Here is a 19,488-nt window from a genome sequence, read left to right as displayed (position 1 = left end):
AGCAATTATCTGAGTAAAACCAGGATTGTGAAGCAATTATCTGAGTAAAACCAGGATCAGAACTAAGCCTGAACATACCCTTTTCTGTTAGTTTTTAAGTACATAATATTGTTCTCTCTTTTATAAGGGCTAGTACCAACAAAAACGCCTGTGAAACTGACAAGCATTCTACTTCCACAGTAGAATCCTACAACCTTGGTCCAGACTATAATGGAATAAACTGTGATGGAGACTGACAGTATGAATGACACCTCACAACGCATATCATTCAGTGTTCAAATTAATAAACTAGTACTCTCATCAGAGATTCAGTTAGCCTATTTGCCTTCCGGAAAAAGCTGTCGTGAATCATCCCTGAACATATGATAGATTCAACCATGGATGCCACGGCGTGTGTGTGAGAAGAGGCTGGTGACTGTGGCCTTCTGGTGCTCACATGTTAACTGTCACATACGTCTCCTCTCAGCCATCTAATGAGTAAAACTGCCAAGTACAATTAATTTTATGGCTCACAGAACAACGTGATCAGTGGCAAAAACCATAATACTGGTAAACATGGAATTCATCCTTAAACGTGGGAGGATTAATTTTGGGCTCAGCTTAAAGTTACAATAAAAAGCTTTCCACATAATTTTTAATAAACAAACTGCTAGTGGAAATATGCATTAAGTTCAATTATACTTATTTAGCCACACAGAGAAGGTCAATAATACATTCAAGAGAAAAACCTCAGCTCAAAAATACAAATACCATTACCGGTTGAGTAATGGTCTCTTTTACCGGTTGAGTAACCGGTCTCTTTCCCTGACCCCCAATTCATTTCATTAAGGGCTGCATTCTGGTGACGGGGTACATACCTGGCTCATCCTAGCTTTGACCAATCTAAATGTTAGTTGATATTTTTATATCCAAAGAATACTGAGAAAAGTTATACATATTATAGAAGGATTTTTGTGATCAAAAACAAGTAAAAAGAGTATATGCTTTCAGCCAAAAACTGAGAAAAAAGGTGCTTGTATTTCTTGGGCCACATCCCAGCCACTGTCACTCTACCTGAATTCAGACATGTAATTTTTTTTTCCTGTATTTTCAAATATTTATTTATTTATTTGGCTACGCTGGGTCTTAGTTGTGGCATGTGGGATCTTCCCTGCAGCGTGTGGGATCTTTAGTTGCAGCATGAGGGATCTTTTAGTTGTGGCATGTGGGCTCTTAGTTGCAGCACACAGGATCTAGTTCCCTGACCAGGGATCACACCCACACCCCCTGCAATGGAAGCACAGAGTCCTAACCACTGGACAGCCAGGGAATTCCCCCAAATTTTTAAATGTAATTGAGAAAAGACCACAGGTTGTCTGAACTATTTCATAAGTTAAAAAAAAGAAAAAGTAATACCAGGAAAATGCTACAGGTGAACTACTTACCTCTTTAACTTTAGAAGCAAGCTCCTGCCTTTCTTTTGAAACTCTGGCAATTTTTTCATCTAATTCTTGCCTCTGGAAAAAATCAGAATGCCATCATTAAAATTAAATTAAGCATTTTAAAATGCTTTCCAATGGACTGCCTCACATTTCAAAAGGGTGAGCCAGTACTTTACCAATGAAAAACTGATTCACCCAGTGTGTTTTCTCTATACCAGTCTTCCTGTATTGCTGTGTGTCAGAGTTCAGCTAAGCTACTCCATGGTACTGCTGCCCTGGCACCCATTTTGTTTGGCCAAGCAGCCTGCAGAGACCCCAAACTAACTCTAGGCCCCTTCACACACACGCACGCCCTAGACGGCAGCCTGTGGAGTCACCAGCCCACCAGCCAACATAAGCTCTTGTGATCAACAGTCTCCCCTGCTATCCAGTGCCTTCCCCTTATATGCCCTTTAGATAAGACCCTCCAAGCAACTTACCAAAACCCTGCTCTTTCGCTTAAAATTGGCCAATCCAGCCCTAGCCTGGGAACCCCAAAGTACTCCACCCATGGACTCTGATAATGACATGTGCGCCAGGGCCTGCCTCTCTCTGTCTGCACTCTCCCTTGACCTGCCTGTCACGCCCCACAAGGCATGCCTTATACCTTCTTCAAGACCTGTGAAAATAAACTTCTCTATTTGGATTTCGATTTCTCTTGTGGTCTGTTTTTAAACATCAGCTCATTATAAAGCAACCCAACAACCAGCACCCCGTGTTTCAATTAGTAGGTGTTAATTTGATATTTTCTTTTTTTTTTGTGGCCACACTGTGCGGCATGAGGGATCCCTAGTTCCCTGAGCAGGGATCGAACCTGAGCTCCCTTCAGTGTTAAGTGCAGATTCTTAACCACTGGACCACCAGGGAAGTCCAATAAATTCTTAATACTGTGTATGATTCAGTTCTGTTCAGGGTACTGCAGGTACGCTCTTTCTGCTTAAGCAGGCCAACCCTTGGGGCATCACTTATGTGTTACCTACTCTGCCTTCATGCCATTAACAGTGGCGTTCAGTGGCTAAAACAGACTCCACATGGCCTGCAAAGTCTAAAATATTTACTATCTTGTTCTTTTAAAAAAAGTTTAACCCCTAATGTAAGGCATACCATTTCTGTGTACATTTTGTGTGTGTGTGTGTGTGTGTGTGTGTGTGTGTGTGTGTGTGTGCGCGCAGTACGCGGGCCTCTCACTGTTGTGGCCTCTCCCGTTGCAGAGCACAGGCTCCGGACGCGCAGGCTCAGCGGCCATGGCTCACGGGCCCAGCCGCTCCGTGGCATGTGGGATCTTCCCGGACCGGGGCAAGAACCCGTGTCCCCTGCATCGGCAGGTGGACTCTCAACCACTGCGCCACCAGGGAAGCCCTGTGTACATTTTTATACACTAATTATGCTATTCCACAATGAAAGAATTGCATCAAATACTCACCAACTAGTTTATCTACGAGCTATTAAAAAACACTGATCAAGAAATGTTTAGATACCTGTAGTTCCCTTCCACCTCGGCATAAAGCACGCTGGCGGGAAAGTTCATCTAGTTGATGATCTAGAAATTCCTTTCTTCTATGCATCTCCTGAATATGAGAAGGTAATTCTTTTTCTTTAAAAAAATAAATAAATAAAATAAAAGATAAACAACTGCTCATTGTAACAAATATATACATATGCATACACAATGAGAAGAAAAACTAGCTTCCAAAACTAGACTACTTCTAGGGTCTCCAAATTACCTTTAATGCCCACGCCATTTTCTACCATACAAAAAGAAACAGAAATCAATTAATATATACCTTTATTCAGTACTTACTCATTCTGTGGTTAACTTGGCTGTCCAAACTGAATTTTAGGACCTCAGCATTAATAGACTTTTCTGGACCTAGACGTAGTAAATTTATATCTCCACAGTTTCCTGTTGATAAAAGTCACACTTAGAGATTAATAAGAACACTGTCAATTTCTGTACATAATAACTATTTCTAAGCAAATATATTAACAGTCAGAGAAAGGAGCTAACATGAACTATTAATCAACCAAATACCTGGAACTGCACTAGAGGTCCCACACACATTCTTTTAGATTTGCTTCATAAGAATCCTACAAGGCAAGGACTTATTTCCACCTAATAAAAGCTACTGAGGTTGCATCAACAGTACACTGCAGAGCTGAGATTCTACTACACGAATGCTTCTCAAACTACGTTCTATACATCACTCCATGGTAAAATGTATTTGGGAAATGGCGAGTGAAAATAAAACAAATTTCTTGACCATAGGATATTTCGAAGATGAAGACTTTTATCTATTAATACATGTCTGAATTCCCCAAACAGAATCTTACGCGACCATCATATGCTTTCTGCAGGATACTGAGAACCAAGGTTTTGAAACTGCTCCACATCACAATGCCACTCCAGGATCTAAGGGACACAAGAAGCTGGAAACTCTGGAATATGGTAATTCCAAAAACTGTCAGCATCATTTAGCTGGTTTATTAACCACATTTTAATTTTAGGTTAGCACATTTCAGGTATTATTTAATCTAAAAGCCTCCCACTGCTTCACTGAACTGAACTGTAGCAATCATGCAGCGTTTACTAGCACTTATCCCAACCGGACACATCACACACGTGTTTGCTAACTCCTTCCACTGAATCCAGGTCCCATAAGAACCAGGTTGTGTTTTGGTCACTGCCTAGAACAGCAGCTGGCACGTAAGTACAATAAACATATGTTCAATGAATAAATGAGCTCATTATACAGCTGTCTACACATATTTTTGTTCCTAGTTCAGCTCATTCTTCTAAAATTTGAAGCCATCTTCTCTGACCAACATTTACTTGAAGGTTTCAAAATTGCTAACCTGTGTTTCTACCAGAAAGGTGGATGAGATTTATACCCACTATAAGCACCTAAAAGTGCTCCAGAAATTAAAACAGACATCCTTTAAAATGCAGGGTGAGCTCAGAAGGGTGTAAGAGAAATTCCTAGGGGCCAAAAACAACGAGAAAGGTGAAAACCAGAGGTGAAAGCCCCTGAGCTGCTGTGGCTTCCCTGGAGGGAACAGGCTGCGGGCTGGTCACTCTCTAGGTGCTTAGGTGTTTGTTTTTTAATTTACATACAATAAAATGCAGAGATTTAAAAATCCTTAGTTCTACGGAGTCTGACAAATATCTACATCAGCAAAACTACCATTCCAATCAACATATCGAAATTTTATAATGGGGGCTTGGATTTTAAAGCCCACTAGAAAGCAAGAGGGCATGGAAGAGGTGGAGGGATGAAAAAGACATGAATCTATCTTGGCCTGGGCTTAGCTGGGAGAAAAACAAACTCTCTTCTAGGACTTTCCAACTATAGGCCCATGCCACATGTGGACTAAAGAGTCTAAATACATAATACAGAGAATGACAAAGGTGACCCAACCAAAATACAGCTGAGGTTTTTAAAATGAGAATACAGTGAACAATGTTATACCAATATATTTGAAAACCTAAGGTGAAGTGGAAATTTTTCTTGAATAATATGAATTAGCAAAACTCACTCAAATGTAGAAAACTTGAATAAACCAACAATTAAAGACATTCAGCAGACAGAAACTTATCCATCTGTCAAAAAATAGACAAAAAACAAACAAACAAGAAGTCCCCCCCAAAAACAACACTAAAAACAAATTAACCTTCAAGTAACAGGTAATTCTCTTATATGAAACATTCCAAATAAATGTCTGTATAACTTCATTTTTAAAGTCTGTATAACTTCAATACTAAAACCAAAGATATGACAAAGAAAAATTACAGGCTGGCCTCATTTAAAAAAATCAATAGCAGGGCTTCCCCGGTAGCGCAGTGGTTGAGAGTCCACCTGCCAATGCAGGGGACACAGGTTCGTGCCCCGGTCCAGGAAGATCCCACATGCCGCTGAGCGGCTGGGCCCGTGAGCCATGGCCGCTGAGCCTGCGCGTCCGGAGCCTGTGCTCTGCAACGGGAGAGGCCACAACAGTGAGAGGCCCGTGTACCGCAAAAAAAAAAAAAAAAAAAAAAAAAAAAATCACAATCCAGCAATGTGTTAAAAAATAATAGTACACAACCAAGCTGACCTTATTCTAGGAATCAAAGATATTTTCACATTAGAAAAGCATTGTAGGGAATTCCCTGGCAGTCCAGTGGTTGGGACTCGGCACTTTCACTGCCGTGGGCCTGGGTTCAAACCCTGGTCGGGGAACTAAGATCCCTTAAGCCTCGGGGTACGGCCAAAAAGAAAAAAAAGAAAGAAAGAAAGAAATAAAAGAAAAGCGGAATTCCCTGGTTAGGGCTCTGTGCTTCCATTGCTGTGCGGTTGGGGGGAGGGGGGATATGAATGAAAAAAAAACTGCATGCAATAAAATTCAACACCCATTCATTAAAAAAACTGTAATTAGACGGGGACTTTTTTAACCTGATAAAAGGGTATATACCAAACCCCAGAAACAAACATCACACTTAATGGTGAGATGTCCAAGGTATTTCCTTAAAGGACACCCAGGACCACTGGACATAGTGAAAAGAAGCAAAAATGAAAGTACTGCAAAAGAAGAAAAAAGCTGTCTTTACTGACAAGAGACTTCATTTTCTCTCTAACAAAAAAATTTAAAAATCCAACCTAGACACGACACTTGTGCCACCTTCGTCCCAGCCTTCTTGTGTTGTCAACCCACACCTGAAAAAGTGCTTATTAACCCTCCCTCAGGGAAAGGAAAGTGAAAACCGCGCGGGAACTGTTCTCGGTTGTATAATTTGATACAACCACTTTGGAGCAGAACCGGGCCCCATCTAGAGGCTGCACAAATCCTTCAACCCAGCATTTTCATTTCTAGGTATATATACACTAGTCCAGTGTTCTTATAAACTCTTTTGACCGTGATCTATAGTATGAGGTACACTTCACACTGAAAGCCAGTACACTCATACCTCACCAATAAAACAGGTTTCACAAAACAATACTTACCCCTCACTACCTACACTCTAATCTTTTCTGTTCTCTTCTATTCTATCTTATCTTGTTTAAGTATGCTGGTTCTGATCTCCCTAAACTGATTTCACAATCCACTAAACTAGTCACAAGCCACAGTGTGAAAGCACTGCCCTAGCAGCCTGTATGAATACTCAGGAGACGTGAGTAAGGACACAGTACTCCAGTGTGCTCCCTTCAGCTGCTGTACAGCACAACACAATACAACTCAGCCACTGCAGTAAACGTTCTCATCCTGCACTGGAGAAACAGGCACAAGTACAGGAATAAAGTTTGAAATAACAAAAAAAAAAAAAAGGAAGAGAACTTACACTGCTATCAATGGATAACGAATAAACCGTGCACTCATATGATGAAATGCCCTATAGCCGCTGACATGAATGACCGCATCCATATACAGCGAGACATAAGGTCACAGTTCTCACAAACATAATGGGGAGTAGAAAAGCTGCAGTTGACAATGCATTTTAAGTTTTAAAAGCAAATGAATTCTACATGTAGCTAATACATATGCAATAAAGGAAACACGTGTGTGATCCCTCCGAATAAAGACGACACATCCCAGCTGCTCTTGCAGCTGGTGTGGCCATGGGACTAAGTTCTGGCCAAAAGGAAATAAGCAGAGGTGCTACTGGCAGCGTCTCAGAACTTTTCTTAAAGCACGGCTAGTATATCTGTCCCCTTTTCCTTGCACTTGCTAGATGTGACTACTGGTGCTGGAGCAGCCATTTCTGACCATGAGGTGAACTAAGGAGTGGGGGGGGTCACACGTAGTGGAGCAACAAGGTAGAAAGACCCTAGGTCTCTGAAGACTCGGAAGCAGAGTCATCAGGCCAGTATCATCCCTCAACTGTCCATCTCTGGGCTTCTGAGTAAGAAGGAAATAAACTTCTATCATAGTTAAGCCACTGTACTTGGAGTGTCTATTATTTGCAGCCCAACTGAATCTTAACTGATTTAGGTCACTGCCAGGTAACCTCAAGGAAAATAAAATTTGGTTAGGGAAGACAAGATACATGTGCTTAGAAGAGCAGCCCGACCCAGAGCCACAACCACGCCACTCAGGATGGCTGGTGTGAGAGCAGGTGTTAAGATTAAGTGCACAGAAATGACTTCACACATTCGCTCAAGCATCCCGAATCCTCGGTGGCAATGCTCTTCAATCTGTCAACTGTGCTGAAAAGACCTATCCCTGTGGTATACTTTACATCTCAACTCTTCAGCTTCTCCACCTACAAAATGTAGATAGGTTATTTACTGCGTGGCTCAGAGGATTACTCTGAGAGTACTGACACATACTGAGCACTCGGTAACCATAAGTGATGACTGCTCTAGCTTTTGCGTCACTAAACATCTACTAAGTCCCAACTGAGTGCCAGGCACTGTTCCAGGCACTGGGGTTACTACAGTGAACACAGTTTTAAAAGCCCTTGCCTTGGTGGAGCTCGTTATATTCTAGCTATACTGAACCATCCATGGTTCTCTGGCTTCTGGTCCTTTTTATTTACAGTAAGTTCCATGAGAGTCCTCTCCCCACTTCATGGCCTCATTGCTCTTCCAAGTTTCATCTTAGATATCATTTTCTCTAAAAGTCTTCCCGAACCCTTACACAACTGAATCAAGGGCTGCTCTAAGGTGTTTCAAACTATCCACATTTTACTCCTATTATAGAGCTTCTACCTTTACAGCCCACTGATCCATCCACTTCCTGTCTCTTTGAGGGTTTCACTGTTGAAACCTCAGTACATAGCACAGGGCCTGGCACAGAATAAATGCTCCAAAACATTCATTAAACAAACCAGCAAGTACACATAGGCCACAGCCTCAAGTAGAAAAAATTACCAGAACTGGCTTGCTCTTTGTCATTCAAGGTTACCCACACTAAACATTGAAAACAAATTAAAAGCCCACATAAGTATCATACCCAAAGGATTCTTCTTGTCTTTACACTTCCCTTTGAATTGAAGGATAATTTTTTTCATAAGTTCATCAACAGCTGCATTGGAAGGCGCACACACAAGGACACGGTTTTGTTTGATTTTGGCATTGGAGTTCTCATCTGAAAGTCCCCTCCTCTGGTTCGACAATTTGTACCAAACAAACAAACAAACAAACAAAAAATACTGATGAGCTCTATTATGCAGCGTTATAGTTCTTCTCTACTGCCACATATATTTGAAAGTTCCCCTAATAAATAGTTAAAAGTAAATAAAAGCACCTACATCTTACATTGATGTTAAAAAATTACTCTGGCAGGGAATTCCCTGGCAAACGAGTGGTTAGGATGCGGTGCTCTTACTGCCAAGGGCCCAGGTTCGATCCCTGGTCGGGGAACTAAGATCCCGCATGCCGCATGGCATGCCCCCCCCCCCCAAAAAAATTACTCTGGCATAAAATTTTATCGTAACTTCTCTGAGCCTTACCTTACTATCCACTTATTTTATTCAATGTTCAAAATGTAGCCCAGAAATACATTCAAGATGGTCTCCTGGGATTAGCTGTGACCTATAATGAAGCCCGAAGACCACCATTCTAGCCCTTAGCATTAGTTTCACACAAGATAACATTTTCTGTTCCTTTTATTTCTTATAATCTTCTCTACCTCTGCTACTGCTTTATCTGATATAGTTCCACACAGTATCAAAAAGATACACAAAAGTGAAGGGAAAAAACGCACTTTAGTACTTATTTACACGTTAGTTAAAGTAAAACAACATACTCAATTAAGGGCACAGATGCCCTCGCGCACACTCTACCTCTGTCAGCAGGCGGTACAGGAGGCCCACAATGGTTTTCGATTTTCCTGTCCCGGGTGGTCCATGAATCAGACAGATCTTGGCTACTGCTGGGGAGTGTCTCACCATGGCATATGCAGTTTCTATTGCTTTCTTTTGGTCTTCATTGAAATCTTTTAGGTGGGCAATCTATACAAAAGACATTAGTGAGAACGAGTGGTTCTTCCTGTGAAGGCACAGGAGAGCAAGAGAGTGGAAGGCATCTGTTTGAATCTGCTGACCTTTGTCAGACAGAAGCTTTGGTGATGATCAGGCAAGACCCCAAAATGACCCTTAATCTAAGAACCACTTTCACTACTGGAAAGAGCTACTGATGAGTGTCTACAGGCCTCAGTCCACCTACAACTACAACAACTATATTTTTACTTGTGATTCTTATAAAGCTGATCACAATAAATTGTTTTGCACTTTTCTTCTTTTTATTCTGTGGTTCTTCCCATTTTAGTCAATGCTCTCTTTAGACAGTAAAAACATTCCAAGATTTCCTTTCCTAACACAAGTGATACAGTCGAAAAAGCATGGATTTTGGGTCAGATTTGAGTCTACACCTCAGTTTCACTCAAAAGCTAGGTCTCTAAACTCCTAACCTCTCTGGGCTTCAGCCTTTGTCAATCATTAAATCTGGGATTCCTTAGAGGGTGAGAACTGTAGTGGAATAACTGAGGATGGAAAGGAGACGTGACCCATGAGCCGCCCCCCCCAAGCAAACTGGGGGCTGGCGAATAAGCCAGAACTACAAACAGTCCTGATTGCTTTGAGCCCCGCCCACCCCTGGCAAACCGGGGGCATGCGAAGAAGCATTGAGTGCTTTGGACACTGATCCATGAGGTGTCCTCAGTATAATCAGAGTGGTGGGAACGCAAGGAGATTTCCTTGTGCTAGTTCAGTATAATCAGAATAATGGTGGGAACTCTGTGCTGCTTTTGCGCTCAAGGACGAAGCACGGCAGGTGCTCACGAAAGCCAATTCTTGCTTGTATAATTAATAAAAACATAGGTTGCTGCTTTGGCACTTCTGAAATGTTAAGAAGACAAGTCTTAAAGTGTAAACCTAGATAATGCTTTAATAGAAGCTACCACAGCAGGACAGACGGCGCTGTTCTGCCTGAGCGAGCGGCAGCCCTCTACTGCTGCGCTTCGGCACAATGCATCTCGTGTGACGAGCTTCCTTTCGGCCCTGTCCTAAGATAAACTACAACAAGAACTGACTGAGAAAATGCATATGAAAGCCCTAACACAAGACAGGGGTTCAAATAACATTCCTTTCCTTCCGCCTGTCTCTGTGTTAATTTCCTGGAACTTACACACAACTCTTACAACAGTGAGAAATATGTGTTCACAAAGAATCACAACTTCGTTGTCACACTGGCAACAATACCAGTCGATGCTCCACTGATCATTCAAATGCAAAATTCATTCCATTAAACCTACTCTTACTCCTGCATTTAATCACCTAACAAACAGTTAAGTAGGATGTTCACCTCACATTTTAATGTTGCTCTTCAAGCATATTTTCAATTCCTTTTTGCACTCTACCTTTTTTCCTGAGGTAAGCTGACTAACCTAACACAAAGAACTACTTGGCAATATTAAAGAAAACTAAGCACTAAAAACGTCACTGGGCACACATGGTGACTATGGCTTTGTTGTAGACAAAAGGGAATGTGTGACAGATGAAAATAACATGATGCTTTAACATCCTGACATGAAATGTTCTGACTTTCCCTGTTATCAAATGACTATCACTCACAATTTTCTCAGATGCTGCAGTTAGTAAATCTTTTGTACAGAAGTCCATGGGGTTTGGATTCAGAACGGCTCTGGCCAGTTGGTTCCGACCACTCAGCAAAGACATGGCTTTCAACTTCCTTTGTGTAGTCACCAGAGAGCTGATTACAAGACATTTCACGAATTCATTTAAATTGACTGGTAAATTATGTTGAGTCTGGATGGAAACGGAGCACTCAGATTTCCCATTATGCACTATTATCAAGAAGGAGAAAAAGCAATTTCAGTTACCAGTGAATAACAGTGGTTATTCAGAACAACGTGTTTTGTAACTTTTTTTTTTTTTTTTTTTTTTTTGTGCGGTACATGGGCCTCTCACTGTTGTGGCCTCTCCCGTTGCGGAGCACAGGCTCCGGACGCATAGGTTCAGCGGCCATGGCTCACGGGCCCAGCCGCTCCGCGGCATGTGGGATCTTCCCGGACCGGGGCACGAACCCGTGTCCCCTGCATCGGCAGGCGGACTCTCAACCACTGCGCCACCAGGGAAGCCCTGTAACATGTTTTTTATACATCATTTAAATAATTTTCTCATAAGTATCTACTGACTGCCTCCTAAGAACCAGGCAACGTTCCTGTCCTCTGGAGGCTTATTTTTTAGAAGAAGGGGGCAGATAAGCAAATAAACATGTCAGGTGATGGTAAGTCTTAGGAAGAAAGCCAAGAGGGGGGATGAGGAAGTGATGAGGGTTGTGAGGGAGTGTTATCGTAGACAGGAGAGTCAGGGGAGGTCTTCCTGATATGATATTTGAGCAGAAACGTGGCATTAAGTGAGTGAGCCATGCCCGTAACCAGGGAAAGTGGGTTACAGGCAGAGAATCAGCAACTGCAAAGACAATGAGGCAGTGAGGTGCCTGGATTATTTTCAGAACAGGGAGAAGGCCAGAATGGCTAGAAGGAAAAGCAGGGAGAAGCGAGCTAGAAGACCAAGAGAGTAAATGCAGCTACACTTCAGAGGGCTCTGCAGTTAATCACTCTGAACATGACTCTGAGTCAGGTCAAGAGCACAGGACAGCTCCGCGCAGGTAAGTGACATGCGCTAACTCACACATGAAAAGAATCACTTATTGAGAATGAAGAATAAACTGCAATGGAAAAAGCACAAAAAGACAACTTAAGAGGCTAAAATCTAGGTAAAAGTGAATGGTCGTGTGGGTCAGGAGGTAGCGGGAGAGGTGGCGCTTGGATGTAGGATATATGGCAAAGGAAGATCCAATAGGATTTCCTGATGGATTAGATGGAGCGTGTGAGGGAAAGCAGGACTCAAGGATGACTCTGAGGTTTTGGGCTGAGCAACTGGAAGAATGGGATGGAGGTCCCACATGCTGAGTTGGGAAAAACCGAAGCAACAGCACATGTCAGGCAGTAAATCAAGTGTTTCTTTTTGGAGTAGATTTGAAATGTCTAATAATCTCCAAATGGAGACGTCAGATAGTTGGATGCATGAGGAGTTCAGGGAAGGAGACAGAAACCGTTTCTAAATCTTAGAAACAGAACTTTGGCAAATGTAACCACTTGTAAGAGTTGAAAGCACAGATGAAGCTATATATCCCTGTTGCTAAACTCATCTTGCATAAAGAACTGAGCTCTGATCACACAATAGTAAACATGGCACACCAGTTATGATGCGGCACAATGTTAAACTCCTAACAGCTTTGTTGCTATTTTTAAGATACGATGCAAAAAGGTGCAGGAATAATGATCACATATTCTCTTCACATAACAGAGACTAAGAGAGCAGCAATGTCAAAAAGGCAGCTTGGCATATATCAAGCGTGTGGACTTCGTAGTCAAACAAAATTAGGTTTCAATTCTGGACCTAGCGTTTAATACTAAGGATGTCTTTGGATAAGTTACTTAACATCCCTGAACTCTGATTTCCCAATGAGCAGAGAACAAACCATTCTGCTTTGCAGGGCTCTGGGAAAAGATGATAAATGTGCACAGGAAGGACAGGGCACACTGGCTGGCACATAGTCAGTAGTCCTTAAATTCAAGCTAACATTATTTTTGTTATGCTACCTTAGGGAGAGAGGTCCCTACAACACGATGGATGGGAGTGATGAAATGGTAAACCCCTCCAGTTGCCTTACAATTAGTTATGTGTTTGGTCTGCTCATCAATAATTAGCCACAAAACCAAGGCTGGAATGTGATTTAACAAACAGATGGTTTGCAAATTGTCTGTTTTATAACAAACACACTGACAGATGAAGGAATTTACTAGAAGGAGAAGACATTACAAAAGAAAGGTTTTAAATCCTAAGTCTAAAGCAATAAATGCTGGGCCTTTTCCAGCTGAGTCTAGAAAAACTAAAAGAGGACTCTGAATGCTAAGTAATCAACCTAGCAAATACAGTCTGGTAAACATCGAGCAAATATACATCTGGTAAATGTATAGCAAATACATGGCTAGTAAAGCCTAATTTAGAGGGAAATTAAAAGATGAGCTGCTGACAGATTTCGCTTCAATGTCTCATTAGGTACTTACTGACTGAAGTGCGGCGGAATTTATGAACATAACCACAATAATATTCATAGGGATCTTGCATGCGATTTCTCTCTATGTCCTCCTCCTCTCCATTTAGTCTTTCAGGAACCAAAAACACCAAATCATTTTCCTTTGGATGAAGCTGTTTAGCTAGTTCACATTCCTCAAGATAAACTATAAAACAAGAAATCAGCATTTATTCTAACAGAATTATTTTACATGAGATTAAAGGATATTAAACCCTTGTACTAAGTTCAAGCAAGTATACAGCACTAGTGGACTTTGTACATACTTCAAAATGATAGTCTAAGCTAGTCAGCATTGTCAAATATTGATCACACAGTATTATAAAAGTCTTCTTAAAAACTGCTACAAAGCCAAAATAGATGAAGTCATAATATTAAAAAGCAGCTAATAAATTTCTTTTCCTTGAAGTTTATCTTAGTTTTTAATCAAGAAAATTTCACTTTTGTGCCCTACTTTGAAAATCCCAAAAGAAAATCTGGAAACAGATCCATGTACACATACGAATTTTGAGCCTACTAGTGGCATTTCAAACAAGGGGGGAAAGGACAGTAGTAAAATAAATGGGGCTGAGAAAACAGAGCAAGCTCTAAAATTAAAAAGTTCAGTACCAACTGCCAAATCCAGCAACAACATACTGAACCAAAGCACGAAGTACTAGGATTAAGTCAACTGAACTACTAAGTCAAAAAAGAATTTTAGGGCTTCCCTGGTGGCGCAGTGGTTGGGAGTCCGCCTGCCAATGCAGGGGACGTGGGTTCGTGCGCCCCGGTCCGGGAGGATCCCACATGCCACGGAGCAGCTAGACCCGTGAGCCATGGCCGCTGAGCCTGCGCGTCCGGAGCCTGTGCTCCTCAACGGGAGAGGCCACAACGGTGAGAGGCCCGCATACCGCAAAAAAAAAAAAAAAAAAAAAAAAAAGAATTTAAAAAATGCATCATGTAAGAAATGTCTATTTGAAGGCATCAGAGAGCAAATACAACAATGAAGAATTACTCTGTTGAGATCCAGAACAATGTGGAAATCCATAGGCATCAGCCCAGTATTTTCCCTAGAAACATCTGAACTCTTCAGGGAGTGGGCAGCCAGGAATTTGAGCCGTACCTGGGATAGCCTTGTACAAAAAAAGAGACAAAAACTGGAGTCCAGGGCCTGCACAGATAGAGTAGGCATCCTGGTAGCCCTCAAGGTGCAGGTTGGGACCATGAAGGACTACACCCAAGAATGAAGGCAGCTTCAATTCACCCGAGTATTTCAGGAAAGCTCAATTCTTTAAACCAGATTAAGATGATCCCACATTGCTAGTACTCCCAGAATCCTGGCAGAAGCAAAGAAAAATCCTCTCTGGAAGAAGACATCCTATCATCCTAGGCCTCTGATTATTTTTTAAATAACTTTCCAAAGACAATGACCAACATATTAGAGATAAGCAAAGCACCAGGAGAGAAGAAATACATGAACTAGTAGTATCAACAAACAAAAAAGGGCTGCACAAGGCACTACACAGAGTACAGTCGTACAGTCCTTGAATTGGTTCCAGGACCCCTGCAGACACCAAAATCCTCAGGTGCTCAAGTCCCTTATGTAAAATGGTGTAGTATTTGCATATAACCCACGCGCATGCTCCAGTACACTTTAAATCGTCTCTAGATTACTTATAATACCTAATACAATGCAAACGCTATGTACATAGTTGTAAATCCAACATAAGTGGTATGTAAATAGGTGCTGGTGCATAGCAAATATGTTTTTCTGGAATCTTTTTCCCTGAATATTTTCAATCCACGGTTGAATCCGATGATGCAAATCCCGCAAATACAGAGGACCAACTGTATGTCTTACACAGTTTAAAATACAGAGTTAAAAAATACATAACAATAAGAATATACGAAGTAGAACAGATAAACAGGGTTAAAGTTTTTAAGATTTTGCCTTATCTATGGAGACACTTAAAGTATCGATTAAAACTGTAAACTTTGAATCATGCACGCTGTAAGTTTTCACCTGAACTACTAAATGGCCCAAGAGGTAAAAATTGAGGTATAATTTCCAAACTAAAAGAAAAAAATGAATGGTTCAAAGGTCTCACATATATGTAAAGAGTATACTCTAGTTCTGTCAGTTTTTTCTTTATATATTGTATTAGGTATTCAAAATAGTCCTATCTTCTGTTAACTGAACTTGCTATCATTGTGAAATACTCTCTTTTAATCTCAAATAATGCTTTTCTGCCGTAAAGTCTATTTAGTCTGGTATTAACAGAGCAAAACAAGTTTCTTTTAGTTGGGTTTGCATGAGTAGCTTTCTCCAATCTTTCTCTTCCAACCTTCCTGTATCCTTATGTTTACACGTATTACTTGTTAACAGCATATAACATGCCAATACTGATCTTGAAATAACTTTTTCTACCCAAAGATACGAAGGCTACTTAGAAAATCACAAGCTCACATACAGGATAAAAAATATAGATGGTATCGGTTATATCAGGTAGCAAGAAAGCTCTCAAAGACTAGTAGGGTCCTGTCTAAAGGGCTCAGGAGCCAACCTGAAGAAGCCAATTACAAAGACTTGAAACAGAAGTGTATTTAAGTCCATGTGTTTGTAACGAAAACAATTTTTTTTAAAGTTCATTGGTCAACCCAGCACTTGCAGAGAATTAAGTCATTATTTTGAAAACTGGTCAGGAGTCAAGTATCAATACTTATTCTACCCTTCTTTATAAAGTATACTACTGAGTAATCAAATAAAACGGAGCACTTTCTCTTTATAGAACTACAACAGCTAATAAATGAAGAAATGATAAAATAAAAATATCACCATTTTGTATCCTTTAGTAAAATAATTAATCTAGGCATTAAGGATCAACGGTTATAAATATTACAAAAAGAGAAATTAAAGATCAAGCACCTCCTGATAAAGGAACACACCAACCCCAGCTATGAAATAGTTTTGCCAAAAATATTAGATCAAATGAATCTGATCAAGCCTCTAGATCCAACTATCAATTTACAAGAAATACAGAGGACTGAAAAACATACTAAACACCACCAGGGGGATGCTATCAGCAAGACACAGGCAGTAATTCTACAGGGTCAACAACACAATTTCTTCAACAAATAAATTACAAAGGGGGGGAAAATCCATGAAGGAGATAATTATAATTGAAGAAGACATATTAACAATGTCAATGAGTGGACCTAATTTGGATCTTAATTCAAACAGGCTGAAATAAATTGTTCTTTATGAGGAAACTGAAAACTTGAACACTGTCTAGCTATCTAATATTAAGAAAGCATGGTTAATACTTTAGCAACAAAATAATGTTTTACTATGAATTTTTAGGTCCATATCTTTTAGAGATAGTCACTTAAATAATTACAAATGACACCAAAAGAAAAAAAATCTAACCAATGATGATCTGCAAAACCTCTCCCTAGAAAACTGTAAAACATTACTGAAAGTAAACCTAAATAACTGAAGGTATGTAGCTTATTCAAATCAGTATTAGAAAGATGTCAATTCTTAACAAATTTCCACATTTTTTTTTTCTCTAAAACCTACATGGTAATGCAAAGGGACAAGAATAGCCAACATACTCTTAAGGCAAAACAAGGTAGGCGGACTTGCTCATTAAAGTTTATAATAAAGCTTAATTAAGTAAAATTAAGCAATGTGATATGGGCAGAGAGGTAGGCAAATGATCCAATAAAGAAGAAAGGAGTCCAGAAAAAGGTCAGTACATTAAATGGACACTAGATTTATGAAAAATATGGCACTGCAGACCATGGAGAAAGGATAATCTTTTCAATAAACACTACTGGGGTAATTACATTTCCATTAGGGAAAAAAATGAAACACGGCCCCTATATCTTACTCGTGTACAAAATCCATTCCAGGTTGGCAAACAGTGAAGCCTCTCGAAAGGGACTGGCAAACTTTCTGTAAAGAGCCAGATTTTTCTTTGCAGGCCACATATGGTGTCTGTTGCATATTCATCATCATCTTTTTTTCAAAACCTTAAAAAAGGGTTTCCCTGGTGGCGCAGTGGTTGAGAGTCCACCTGCCGATGCAGGGGACACGGGTTCGTGACCCGGTCCGGGAAGATCCCACATGCCGCAGAGCGGCTAGGCCTGTGAGCCATGGCCGCTGAGCCTGCGTGTCCGGAGCCTGTGCTCCGCAACGGGAGAGGCCACAACACTGAGAGGCCCCCGTATCGCAAAAAAAAAAAAAAAAAAAAAAAAATCACGATAAATTGGAAATGGTTAAAACTGAGAGGGCTTCCCTGGTGGCGCAGTGGTTGAGAGTCCACCTGCCGATGCAGGGGACACGGGTTCGTGCCCCAGTCTGGGAAGATCCCACATGCCACAGAGCGGCTGGGCCCGTGAGCCATGGCCGCTGAGCCTGCACATCCGGAGTCTGTGCTCCGCAACGGGAGAGGCCACAACAGTGAGAGGCCCGCGTACCGCAAAAAAACAAAACAAAACAAAAAAAACCTTACTCTTCCGCAGTATAAAAACAGGATACCGGGTAGATCTGCAAGCTGTGGTTTGCTGACACCTGTTCTAGATGTTAAAATAATATATTGATGACCTGCAGCAGGGAAAGGTTTCTTAAATGAGGCACAGACCATTAACCGTAAAAAATACATAGATGCATTTGTTATGTTAAAAAATAAATTCTAAACAAGAATAAAATAAGAATTTTAAAGACATCACTAAGAGAGTCATAATGGAAGCCAAAGTGGGAGAATGGTTTATATCCAGATTATATAAAGAACTCGCTACAAATCAGTAAGAAACAGACAACTAACAGAAAATGAACAGGAGTCTTTAATAGGTGCTTCCCCAAAGAGGTTACTTAAGCATCTACTAAATATATGAGAAGGTGCTCAATGTCACTGATAGCCAGGATAGTACAAAATAAAACCACAAATGGCCATCAATACACACACACTGCAACGGCTAAAATGAACAGCACAATCGACACAAATGTGTTGGCACAGACATGGAGCAACGTGACTTCCATACGCTGGTGGGGGCGTGTCATTCTGCATGACTGGCTTGGCGTTATCTACTTACGTTAAGCTCACACATAATACCCTGAGACTCTGAGACCCACTTGAGGAGACAGACTCCACAAAAACACCCTCGCATAACACGAAGACACATGAATGATCATAGTAGCATTATTCATAAAATGCTGTGTGTAGAAGCAGGCCTGAGGCTTTTATCATTAGAAAGGCCTGCTTACAAGGTTGGTCCCCCTTGGAATCTGGGAACTTGGATTTCCGGACACCTCTCATCATTTGCTGATGAGAATGGCTCACTGTACCTTACCTGTTTGCCAAATTTTTTCTCTACAGCTTATGTCAAACACCCACTTTACTTGTGAAAAGTCATGAATCTGAGCTAGGCAGAGGGTGTTTTAGGCACTGAGTGTCTCAGCTTCCCTGGTAGGTAATGTGTCACATGGGTTGTCACACCTCACTACTGGGAAAGTTAAGTGCGTCCTGTGTGACTTTGCTGGGAAAGGACTCTTGGAAACTTGCTCCTGGTTTGCTTTTCCCTTTGCTAATTTTGCTTTGTATCCTTTTGCCACAGTAAGTCACAGCCATGAGCATGAATATAATTCCTGTGAGTCCTCCTAGCAAATCACTGAACGTAGGGATGGGCTTGGGGAGCCCTGACACACAGGCCTAAACTGCTGGAAAAAATGTCCATTAACGGGAGTTCCCTGGCGATCCAGTGGTTAGGACGCGGCGCTTCCACTGCTGTGGCCCGGGTTCAATCCCTGGTCAGGGAACTAAGATCCCACAAGCCACATGGCACTGCCAAAAAAACTTCTTTAAAATAATAATAATAAAAATGTCCATCAACAGTAAAATTGTGACATAGTCACACATTGAAATACCACCACAGCAATGAAAAAAAAATAC

At 41.1% G+C, this 19,488-nt stretch overlaps 1 protein-coding gene across 3 annotated transcripts in view; it reads right to left on the bottom strand.

Moving 5' to 3' along the window:
* The window catches only part of SETX (senataxin), an 80,279-nt gene that overhangs the window by 17,901 nt on the left and 42,890 nt on the right, over positions 1-19,488 (bottom strand). For all 3 annotated transcript variants that reach the window (XM_060013902.1, XM_060013903.1, XM_060013904.1), the window contains 7 exons: positions 13,530-13,703; positions 11,005-11,237; positions 9,217-9,384; positions 8,385-8,535; positions 3,262-3,363; positions 2,939-3,054; positions 1,425-1,496 (listed from right to left, as the gene is read on the bottom strand). In XM_060013902.1, the coding sequence (XP_059869885.1) occupies positions 1,425-1,496; positions 2,939-3,054; positions 3,262-3,363; positions 8,385-8,535; positions 9,217-9,384; positions 11,005-11,237; positions 13,530-13,703 (1,016 nt within the window). The remainder of the gene's footprint in view (positions 1-1,424; positions 1,497-2,938; positions 3,055-3,261; positions 3,364-8,384; positions 8,536-9,216; positions 9,385-11,004; positions 11,238-13,529; positions 13,704-19,488) is intronic.

Source organism: Delphinus delphis, chromosome 6, assembly GCF_949987515.2.
Source record: "Delphinus delphis chromosome 6, mDelDel1.2, whole genome shotgun sequence".
In the NCBI taxonomy this organism is placed as follows: domain Eukaryota; kingdom Metazoa; phylum Chordata; class Mammalia; order Artiodactyla; family Delphinidae; genus Delphinus; species Delphinus delphis.
This window is presented reverse-complemented; position numbering and strand designations above follow the sequence as displayed.